General features: G+C 34.6%; 2 protein-coding genes across 2 annotated transcripts; both read right to left on the bottom strand.

Moving 5' to 3' along the window:
* Window positions 1-4120: 4120 nt before the first annotated feature.
* Window positions 4121-5500, bottom strand: LOC110619100. Its single transcript, XM_021762352.2, has 3 exons — window positions 5019-5500; window positions 4640-4910; window positions 4121-4393 (listed from the first exon to the last, which is right to left on the bottom strand). The coding sequence occupies exons 1-3, from the start codon at window positions 5498-5500 to the stop codon at window positions 4121-4123; spliced, it is 1026 nt and encodes a 341-aa protein (XP_021618044.2).
* Window positions 5120-6562, bottom strand: LOC110618701. Its single transcript, XM_021761914.2, has 2 exons — window positions 5326-6562; window positions 5120-5257 (listed from the first exon to the last, which is right to left on the bottom strand). Exon 1 carries the CDS (start codon window positions 6551-6553, stop codon window positions 5705-5707), a length of 849 nt encoding a protein of 282 aa, XP_021617606.2. The 5' UTR covers window positions 6554-6562; the 3' UTR covers window positions 5120-5257; window positions 5326-5704.
* Between the last annotated feature and the right edge of the window lie 5419 nt (window positions 6563-11981).

Genomic DNA, 11981 nt, shown 5'->3' with positions numbered 1-11981 from the left:
TATTTTATTTATATTTTCTGTTAATTTCTAAATTCGAGAAACACTATTTTCATTATTATTTTCTTGAGAATTTAATGGGCCCATTAAATTTTTTGAGAAAATAATATATTGCTAATTAATCTAATTAAATTCGTAATTATTTAATTAGATTAATAACTAGCAATTAATATACGTTAAGAAATTGGTAGATTTGATTTAAATAAATCGCGTATTTTTATTGATCAAGTTTGGGTTCTTCTCTATTGATACAGTTGATTAATTAAATCTACACGCGTGTTGGAGTTATTATACAAAATTCAACGGCAATTCATTATTTATTCACGGTCGATTTAAATAGAAATAAAAAGGTAGTTTACTATTGAGCATATTATCGATAGCAAATCTGTAGATTTAGACCGGCAAAAATAAGACAAACGAGATGATGACTGATTCGCAATAGAGATAAATAGAATGACAGCAGCACTGTAACAGACGATAACGATATGAGTTTAATCTAGTTGAATCAATATAGCAGCACGGTAACAGGCGATAACGACACGAGTTTAATCTAGTTGAATCAATATAAAGGAGGCGACAACAACGACAATATCAAACCAGTAAGATCCGCCATTGGTCGACGGCGACGGTGAACTAGCAAAATCCTCCAATGCTCAATGACTATATTAGCATATTCGATTTTCAAAGTGAGAAAGGAGGAGAGGAGAAGGAGAAAGGTGATAAGATTGGAGCATGGAAAATTGAAAAGGTGAAGTATGGTGAATGGTGATTGCATGGGGTGTTAAGAAGTGGGAAAATAAAATTTAAATCAAAAGTCTTATTGAAATGGACATAATATTGTATTGTTTTTCTAATTAAAATTAAGTCGAATTAAAATAATTTATTTTTAAAAAAATTAAAACTAAATTGAATTAATAAAATTGAATTAAAAAAATAAAATTAAACTAAATTTTTGAAATTAATCGATTCAATCAATTATTTCAATTTAAATCGAATTCATAAGAAAGGTATCACAAAATATAATAAGAAAAAAGTATAACATCTACACAACTTGAAAAGATTTCCACATTGATGGGATATGGAATTGCTAATCCTTATATATAGCTTACCTCATAACTATTAAATAATTTACATCATAGATATATTTATTAAATAATTTACATCATATTCTTAATATAATATGCAAAATTGCAATAATAATCTCACAAATTTTATAATAATAATACAACATTTCCATGTCTGGATGAGAAAATTGAATATTAGAGATTTATATGTCTAAATGAAAATTATTAAAATAATTTGAATTAATCATTTTAATACAAGAAAAAATATATAAAAATTATTTAAATTTTCACATAATTATTAAATATAAATATTAAATTTAAAATAAATTAACTAATATTTCTTTTATAAAAAGATAAAGACGTGAATACGAACAGAAACCTTTTAATGTGTTAGTGAAGAATAGAATATAATAATTAATCTTCGCAGAACAAGAGGAGCCTGCAGTGATTTGGATATCATGTAAATATTATACAATTTGGTGGAAAGGCATATAGTAAAGCACACCCAAATCATGGATTCTACTCTCAATTCCTCCATCCCCTACTCCTTACCTCTTGATAAAAAAAACATTAATTAGTGAAAATTATGAAAGTTACTATATATTTAGAGTCTTTTATAACTATATCAATAAAAATGAAGGAAATTACAATTTGAAATAGAAAATATGACAATTGTATATTAGCTAATTTTGGCAAGCTTCCTAGATTGAGATTATTTAACATTCACTAATCATAGAATTTCTAGTATTTGATAATGATTCCACAAAGCATATTATGTGTCCCAGTCAAAACTTAAAAGATTAAAGAAAGAAATTGGAAATAAAATGAGTTTTCTGTAATTCATTTATGATCTTAGCAGTAGATACATTGCAAATTAAATAGGAATAGAATGCAACAACAAGTCCTATTTCTAAGCGACTAATAGAAAATCCCAAAAGAATAGCTAAGAGTAAGTTTAGTAAGTTAAGATAACAAGCTGACTTATTTTACCAAAATATGACTTATTCAAAAATGTGCAACATAGCAACAGAGAAAAAAATAATTAATTCAGCAGCAAAATAATTCAGCAGCAATTGTCAACTGCAAAAGTCAACCAAAATACTTCTTGTTTAGAACAGGCACTCTTTTGGATCTTCGAGTCTTATCAATACTCCCCCCATTCAGTTTAACCTTGTCCTCAAGGTTCGAAGGAGAGAACCTTTCAAACAAAGCAGCTGTACTCACCCAGGAAGCATCTTCAACTGGTAAGTCTTTCCATTGAACAAGGCTCTCTTCCACCAAACGGGATTCCTGCTTGACCCACCTAGTGTCCAGAATTTCCTGTGGTTCCAAAAGGACAGCACCCTCGTCATTAAAAGGAGGCAAAGCCATAGGAACTGGAACATCCCCCTCACAACCAACATGTTTTTTAAGCAAGGAAATGTGAAAAACTGGATGGATTTTAGAATCATTCGGCAGCTGCAGCCGATAAGCAACCTTCCCAATCTTTTCCAATATTTGAAAAGGACCGTAGTAGCGGCTGGACAGCTTCTGAAATGCCCTTCAAGCAACTGTTTGTTGACGATACGGCTGTAATTTCAAGTAAACCCACTCTCCAACTTGAAATTCAATATCTTTGCGCTTGGCATCTGCCTTTTGCTTCATGTGATTAATGGAATGGGAGAGATTGACTTTAAGTTGCTGGAGGATTTCATCTCGGCTGGCCAACATCTGATCTGCCTCTTGAATTGCAGATGCCCCTGTATCATAATGTGGAATACTGTGTGGGGGCCTGCCATATAAGGCCAAGAAGGGTGTCATGCCGATAGAAACATGGAATGTCGTATTATACCATAATTCTGCCCAAGGAAGATAAAGACTCCACTTTCGAGGTTGCTGTGAGGCAAAGCAACGAAGATACTGTTCAAGGCATACGACTTCGGATTGGCCATCTGTTTCCGGATGATAAGAAGAGCTCATGTGGAGCTTGGTGCCAGACAATTTGAAGAACTCCCTCCAAAAATGGCTAATAAAAATAGGGTCACGATCACTAATAATTATTTTTGGCAGTCACCATGAAGTTTGACAACTCCTTCAAACAAATTTTTCAGCAATTGTTTTGGCAGTAAAAGGATGCGTCAAAGCTAAAAAATGGGCATACTTGCTGAGACGATCCACAACCACCAAAATGGCATTCTTGCCGCCAGAAAAAGGAAGGCCTTCGATGAAATCCATAGTTCTATCGTCCCACACTTGATGAGGAATTGACAAAGGTTGTAGGAGACCGGTCGGAGAGGACGTAGATATCTTATTCCTCTGGCAAATCGAACAAGAAGCAACATAATCACGAACTGATTTTGGCAAAGAAGGCCAATAAAATTGTGCAGCCAACAGTTTACAGGTTCTTAAAATTCCGGAATGGCCGCCACTTGGTGAATCATGGAATTCCTGTAAAAGCTGAAGAATTAAATCAGAGCCAGGAGGAATGATAACACGATTTTTATAAAGAAGCACACCAGCCCGCCATAAGTATGGATTTCCTGGATTTTCATTGGCCAATTTCCCAATTCGAATCATATAAGGATTGGATGTTGCTGCTACCCGAAGTATATCCCACAAATTGGTTTGGGGACTGAAGAAAGCATCAAGGCTAGGACTCCCTGCAACCCTTGACAAGGCATCAGTTGCAATATTTTCTTTTCCCGGCTTGTATCTGATTTCATAATCATATCCCAGCAGTTTGGAGACCCACTTTTGTTGTTCAGGAGTAACAATTTGTTGCTCCAATAAGTACTTAAGGCTTCTCTGATCAGTTTGGATTATGAATCTGCCAAGTAAATACGGCCTCCATGTGTGGATTGCATGAACAATTGCAAACATCTCCTTAGCATAAGTGGACTATGATCGCTTAGTAATTCCCAAGGTCTTGCTCATAAACGTGATGGGTTTATCCTGTTGAGTTAGGACAGCCCCAATGCCATCGTTTGAAGCATCAGTATGCTGACAAACTCTTCATTAAAGTTGGGCATTGCAAGTGTTGGAGTAGAGGTCATAGCAGCTTTTAATTCTGCAAAAGCAAGTTATGCCTCTTCCGACCAAGAGAACTTTCCCTTCTTAAGCAAATCTGTCAAAGGCCGAGCAATCATCCCATAGTTTCGAACAAATTTTCTGTAATAACCTGTAAGTCCTAAGAAACCACGTAAATCAGAAACATTAGTGGGTTTAGGCCAATCAAGCATTGTCTGAATTTTTCCTTGATCCACCAGAACTCCTTCATGAAAAACAATGTGACCCAAATATTCAATTTGTTTTTGCCCAAATGCACATTTACTGAGCTTGATGAAAAGTGTATGCTGACCCAATATTTCAAAAGCTAATTTAACATGTTCAAGATGCATAGACCAAGTGGGGCTATAGATTAAGATATCGTCAAAAAATACTAGCACAAATTTACGTAAATATGGACAAAATATGGAATTCATTAGAGACTGGAAAGTAGAGGGGGCATTACACAAGCCAAAAGGGATGACTAGATACTCGTAATGACCATTATGGGTTCAGAAAGCTGTTTTATGAATGTCAGCTAGATGGATTCGTACTTGATGGAACCCTGCCCGAAGGTCAATTTTAGTAAAGAAGGCAGCCCCATGGAGTTCATCTAACATATCGTCCACTGTGGGAATGGGAAATCTGTGTTTGACAGTGACGCTATTTAAAGCTCTATAATCAGTACAGAATCGCCAAGACCCATCTTTTTTCTTTACTAGTAAAGCAGGAGAAGAAAAAGGACTTGTGCTAGTTCGGATTTGCCCCAATTTTAGCATATCATGAACTTGTTTTTCAATTTCAGCTTTTTGAAAATATGCGTACCTGTATGGACGGACATTAACAGGATCTGACCCTTCTTTCAAGATGATGTGGTGGTTAATTTCCCTTTATGGAGGTAACTCAGTCGGCTGTTGGTAGATATCAGCATACTGGTTGAGTAATTGCAGCATATCCAGATGGATTTCTTCTGGTGGTGATTCCTGCTGTAATTGGAAACAAGCCGCAAATATAGAGCTCCCATGTCTCAGCTCCTTCGCCATCTCCTTTGAGGAACATGATTGAATGGGTTTACTGTTAATCCCCTTAAGAATGCGAAGCTGACCATCCCAGTGAAATTTCATAGTTAAATTCTTCCAGTTGCAATTCACATCTCCCAGCTCTTTAAGCCACTGAACGCCCAACACCATGTCAAAACCCATTAAAGGCAAAGAATATAATGTAACAGCAAAGGATATACCTTGCACCAGAAGGGGCACATGCTCAAATTTTCCACTGCATTGCAAATGTCCTCCATTAGCAACTCTCACGTTACTTGGCTTTATCTGTGTTGCGGGTAATTTGAGGATTTCTGCGAACTTGTCACTGCCAAAGTTATCGGTAGAGCCACTGTTTACAAGAGCAATCACCTCCATCGTCCCAATTTTTACCAAAACTCTCATGGTTTGAGCAGCGGACCATCCTGTGAGTGCGTGAAGGGAAATTTCAAGATCATCCTCATCCTCCGCATCGTCCTCGTCAACGCCACCATCCAATAAGAGCAGCTGCGGCTTGACACACCTGTGCCTAGGAGTGAATTTTGCATCACAGTTAAAACAAAGCCCAGCAGATCGTCGTTTCTACATCTCTTCCCACGAAAGACGCTTAACTGGTGTTGCCGCCTTATCTTTTGTTGGTGAAAGTGGGTTTGTCGGATTGAATGTTCGAACTGCCTTTTTCTGCCTCTGCAATTGCTCATCCCGCATCCTAGCATAATTGATGGCCTCCTTCAGCGTTTTAGGCTTAAACATTCTAATACCGTCCGAAATTTCTATTTTAAGACCGCCCATGAATGTCCCTACTAGGGCCTTCTGGGTCCACCCCTTCACCTTATTCCCTAACCGTTCAAACTCGCATTGGTAATCTCTCAGTGGTCCCACTTGTCGAATTTTGGATAGGGATTCGTCAAAGTCCTCACATTCTGTAGGTCCAAAACGCGACCACAGTTCATCGACAAAGATTTCCCAAGAAATCTCTTTGCCTTCTTCATGATATGTACGCTTACGCCATCTCCACCACTGATTTGCTTCCCCCTGAAGATGATAAGAAGCTAAATATACCTTTTCAGAATCGTCAGTTTTCTGGTAATCGAAAAACTGATCGACTTTAGTCATCCACTCTGTCGGGTCGTCGCCTGAAAATCTGGGGAATTCAATTTTTGCGAGTTTGGAAGCAAAGATAGGCTTTCCTCCCTTTGTTGAATCCTCCTTAGTGGATTGACTTTGGCTTTGATCTCCCACACTGCTAGTACCATCCTTGTTAGAAACTGTTATCTCAGAGAATTTGGTGATAGCCGCTTCAATATGTTGTAATTTGGCATTAAGTCCATGGTCCATATGACTAACAGAGTTTTGAAGCTGACCAACAGTGTTTTGAAGTTGGCCAACCGCAGCCTCCAGATGCTCAATACGTTCTTTGTTTGTTGCCATTAGAAAGGGAAAAGAAGAGAAGAAAAGAAGGGAAAAGTTAAGCTCTGATACCAATGATAGGTCCCAGTCAAAGCTTAAAAGATTAAAGAAAGAAATTGGAAATAAAATGATTTTTCTGTAATTCATTCATGATCTTAGCAGCAGATACATTGCAAATTAAATAGGAATAGAATGCAACAGCAATTCCTATTTCCAAGCGACTAACAGAAAATATTCCCAAAAGAATAGTTAAGAGTAAGCTTAGTCGGTTAAGATAACAAGCTGACTTATTCTACTAAAATATGACTTATTCAAAAATGTGCAACATAGCAGCAGAGAAAAAAAAAAAAAATTCAGCAGCAAAATATTTCAGCAGCAATTATCAACTGCAAAAGTCAATCAAAATGCTTCTTGTTTGGAACAGGCACTCTTTTGGATCTTCGAGTCTTATCAAGTTAAATGTGCCCTTATTATTTTTTTTTTATGTTTTTTAAATTGTAGTTTTTTTTTTAAATAATTGAGGGTACGAAAATTTAAAACTAACTCTCCCATGCGATGGATGTGTATTTATCCATTGAACTAAATTAGAATAGCTAAATCGTATAAATTTTTTAAATAACAATTACTCTTTTATTTTTTCAATAAGTTGAACAAATAAATTTAACTGGTATGGAGAAATATATTTTATTTTCATATTCATGGTTTGATTATAATCTAATTTTTATATATTATTAAAAATAATATATTATTTAATTTTATTGATTTTTAATTAAAAATCAAATTAAATTAAAATAATAAAAAAATTTTAAAATAAAAATAAAAAAATAAAAAATTAAATTAAAATTTTAAATTAATTTAATTCAATTAACTTTTTAATTTAAATCAAATTCTACTAACCGCTATCACATCAAACAAAAGACCTTGTCCCTCTCTAATCTCTTTTATATAGTTGACTAGCTAACTATCATTTTCATGGGTTATAACAAAGTCCCACTAATTTTAATTTGTCTTTTGAAGGGATCCAAACACCAAATTGAAAATTTACCTTATTTTTCGAAAATGAAATTTGCTGAAAATTTCAGGAAAGTTAACCTTATTTTATTTATTCATTACTCGTCTGCTTTATAACTGTAAGTCTAAATGGCTTGATTCAGGTAATCATTTATTTATTTAAGTTAGGGTACATTTTTTAAACCCATTTTTAGTTATGCTAATAAGGGAGGTAATAATGTTAGGTGATGATTTGAAAAAGACTGAGGCAATCCAAAGGAAAATTTTTAAAAAATAATAAAAAAATTAGAAAAATTGCTTTAAAAGCAAGGGATCATAGATGTATATATATAGGGTTGAGAAAGATGGAATGAGATGTTGCATCTCGTTTATATTAATTATTAATTAATTAAGTATTTAGTTAATTGAAAATGAATAATTATATCGTAGCTTTCACATATGCAATTTATTTGTACTAGTTGATAATAATCTATATAAGAAGTATCAGCACTATCGTCTGAAATTTTGCATTTTGGATAAATGTATTCAATTTTTTATATTTTAAAAAAATAATGTTAAAAAATTAGAAATTATGTATAAGTGTGGAAAAATTCCTTTGAATAGAATTCATATTGTAGTGAAACATTTCAAACAATATATATATTTTCATAACGTACTTAAAATTGAAAATTTAGAAGAATTTAATTTAATTGATTTATTTTTAAGAGAATTATTAGTTAAACTTTATAATACGGAGAAATTCATTAATTACTAGATAATATAACGGCACATGATTACTATTACTAGATATTTTCTCGCTAGGGTTATCGTTACTAAATATTTTCTCACTTTGTTTATGATCATGGAATCATCAATCCATTAGCCGACAATATCCATTATCGAGCAACTACCCACATTATTATTGGATTTTCAGAAAATATTATATTTATCTCCATTTTTTTATAGTATAAAAGGAAATGATCACAGAGACAAAACTAAGTTATACTCTAACACTAAAAGCTCTAAAACATTTATTGCATTCTCCTTACTTGTCACGATACTGACTTGAGTGTCAGAATGGTTGTCGTGGGCACCCACCACCACCTCACATTTTCTTCCTTGCAGGTTTTAGTCAATCACAGCATAGTCTCATTCTAACCACGTCATTAATTCAATCTCAACAATATTATTTGGTTCCGTTGTCGGAATACCCATTGGATTCTTTCTGTTCATTTGGGTTCATGCTAGACCCTTAGTCCTTTTTTCTCTCTAAAAAAGAAACTTTTCTTTCTTGTTCTTAGAAATGGCTAGAAGTGTATATGTCATCACCAAAGGACTTGATAAGGGAAAGGGAAAAAATAAGCGGGTAGCAGAAGTTGTCCTATCTATCCATCAAGAACTATGGATCAAGCAAGAGGTAAGGTTCGACTCCACGGACAAGGTAATCTTCACCAGGCCAGCTCACAAGACGATTTTCGCTAGACCACAAATGCGTTGGTCCCACGAATCAAAGCCCGAGGCAATCTTCGCTAGGCCAGGTCACAAGGCGATTCCCACCAGACCACTCGAGCGTTGGTCCCACGAATCAAGGCCACAAGGTACTCTTTGCTAGGCCAGGTCACAAGGCGGTCCAGTCAGACCACTCAGGTGTTGGTCCTATGAATCAAGGCCACAAGGCACTCTTCGCCAGACCAGGCCACGAGACAGTTTTCGCTAGATCACTCGGGCAATTATCCCACGAATAAAGGCCACAAGGTTCTCTTCGCCAAACTAGGCTACAAGATGGTTCCCGCCAGACCGCATGGGCATTGATCCCATGAATTAAGGCCATAAGGCAAATTTTCATAAGGCTAGGTCATAAACCCACCTAAGGCATTTTGCGACGGAAGGACGACAGTACCGGGCCACATGTCCAGGTATTAATCCTACTTTTTTCAAAGACTATTTTATGACTAAAAGAGCATTAGAGAAGATACGCTTTAACCCCCTTCGGTTGGCAAAAATGGTGGCAATAAGGGAAGCGCACAAAAGCATCAAAACATATATTTTAATTACAAAAGATACAAGGAGTCCAGAAATGGACTTGAATAAAGTCTCTAATACATCAAAAGTCTTTGTAACATCGAAAATCTCTATTACATCAAAAGTCCCTATCACATCAAAATCCTTAAAATCTAGGAAAGGAAGCCGTCTGAAAGGTCGTAAGAAGAGTTGTCTCTCCAATTACCTTTCTGGCCTTGCCCTCGGAATTAATCTCGCATAATGCAACCCCCAGAGGTCGCGACGCTGAAAAGCCATTATAGTCAGGCTGGTTGCAGTCCTTAGCCAATACACAGGGTTAAGTAGTGTGCCTGCATCTTCAAAAAGACCCGTATTCAGTTGCCCTTCAAAGACCGTGATGATATCTCCCACACAGATTTGATAGCCTATGATGCTATCTCCCACAAAGATTTGGTTACTCTAAAAAAAACAAAAGAAGAAGAAACCTTGGCTCCTCTATCCCATGAGAAATTATTGTGAAACAAAAAGAAAAATGAAGGATTTTTATACAGTGAAATAGCCAACAAAGCTTTGAATGCAGCGCAGAAGATAAGGCGATCAACAGGCAAGCGAAACGACGCTCATAAACGAGATCATGCCAGGTGTCCTAAACCGGAAAGGCAAACAGTCATCTTCGAACCTAAAAAGTCGAGACTGGTGGGGGACCTCTGATATTACATAACATCTGCCGAAAGTAAGTTATGAGTTAACACCACAAAACAAGGGCCACGTGGCAAAGATCTGATAAGTGGGAGATGTGATCTCGCTATGGAAAGGGAGACCTTAACACTTTAATACTCGAACTACCGTCAAGACTCGCCCTTTCTTAATAGGCCAAGTCTTGGCACATGGTTACTATTACTAGATACTTTTCCACTTCGCCTATGATCGCGGGATCATCAATCCATTAGCTGATAATATCCATTACCGAACAGCCGGCCACATCATCGCTAAATTTTTAAAAAATACTATATTTATCTCCATCTTTTTACAGTATAAAAGTGGAATGATCACAAAGATAAATGTATGCTGTGCTCTAACACTAAAAGCTCTAAACCATTTGTTGCCTTCTCTCTACTTGTCACGATACTGATTTGAGCGTCAGAGTGGTTGTTGTGAGCACCCACTACTACCTCACATTTTCTCCCTTGTAGGTTCTGGCCAATCGCAGCATAGTCTTATTCCGGTCCCATCATCAATCTAATCTTAGCACTTCAGGAACTATCCAGTATTGAACCTAAAGATTTGATCTCTGAAGGAGGAACTACTGATGTAGATCGATAATAAATTATATTAAATCTGATTTGAATAATTCAAATCACGTCAATTATTCACATACACTATAACTCCTAATAAAGTGATAGAATCCTAATCGCAATTAGGATATTATCCTTATATGTATAAGTTTTCATATCATATTTCATGTAGAATTCTATATCTTATTCTAAATATGATTCATTATCTCATACTCTTCTAACATTATCTAAACTTTATCCATTACACTATGTAGAAAGCTCATAAGGCATGTTAATTTCTTTCTAGTCTGTTATATTATTAACTCAGTATCCATATTAACTTAAGTATCGGAGACATTGGCAAAACAATATGATGCAAACAACATAAATAATTATGGAAAGGATCAACTAGTTCATTAAAGTTTTATTAATTAAATTAGTTGTGGTCTAGGACTCTATTTATTTCCATATTTTCTGGCGTATGAAAAATTAGTCGACTAATAATATTTTTCTGAAAAAGAAAAGGTTAAGTCATTTTTAAATAAAATGATTTCCTTTTTCTAAAAAAACAAATCATTTTTTATATTTTGAGAATTTTATTAAGATTTATATATATAAATTTATTAATATATTTTAATTTTTAAAATTAAAAATAAAAATAAAATTTATTTTATTAGAAAATATTTTTTAGGATTTTTCTAAATATATATTATTTTTTTTTTTTGAAAACAAACAGAGTTTTAGTACACAAAAATTAGTTATGGTTTTATTAGTTTTGTTTTATCTCGCTTAGGGAGAGTATTTGGTCGATTAGGGAGAGTATTTGGTCGATTCGGTTTTGAATCGAATCGAAATTAAAAAATTAAAAAACCGATTAAATAAAAATTTAAATCAAAATCGAATTAAAATTAAGAAGAATCAAATTAAACTGAATTAATTCGATTTGGTTCTATTTTAGTTTGGAACTGAACCACTGATCTAAGAAAAACCTCATTCACTTGCATTGCAATATGAAACTCCAATAGTGTTCTTTGAAACAAAAAACGAAATTCTAATAATCCAAATCACATAAGAATCCTAATTCTTTAAGAATTCTAAAGTAAAAAAAATCAACAACTCAAATTTAATTAATAACAATCCCAAATTAAATCAATATGATATAAACAAATATAATCAATTTACAA

The sequence above is a fragment of the Manihot esculenta genome, chromosome 7 (assembly GCF_001659605.2).
Source record: "Manihot esculenta cultivar AM560-2 chromosome 7, M.esculenta_v8, whole genome shotgun sequence".
NCBI classification, from domain to species: domain Eukaryota; kingdom Viridiplantae; phylum Streptophyta; class Magnoliopsida; order Malpighiales; family Euphorbiaceae; genus Manihot; species Manihot esculenta.
The sequence above is the reverse complement of the archived record's forward strand: the minus strand, read 5'-3'. Positions and strand labels throughout refer to the sequence as shown.

Bases quoted from the DNA above. Each gene is read 5' to 3' on its own strand.
- LOC110619100 (XM_021762352.2), bottom strand. From the start codon at position 5,500: ATGGAGGTGATTGCTCTTGTAAACAGTGGCTCTACCGATAACTTTGGC. The intron at 4,911-5,018 runs GTATGCTGATAT...CCGTCCATACAG, and splicing joins ATGCTGCAATTACTCAACCA to GTACGCATATTTTCAAAAAG. The intron at 4,394-4,639 runs GTACGAATCCAT...ATATTGGGTCAG, and splicing joins TTCGGGCAGGGTTCCATCAA to CATACACTTTTCATCAAGCT.
- LOC110618701 (XM_021761914.2), bottom strand. From the start codon at position 6,553: ATGGCAACAAACAAAGAACGTATTGAGCATCTGGAGGCTGCGGTTGGC.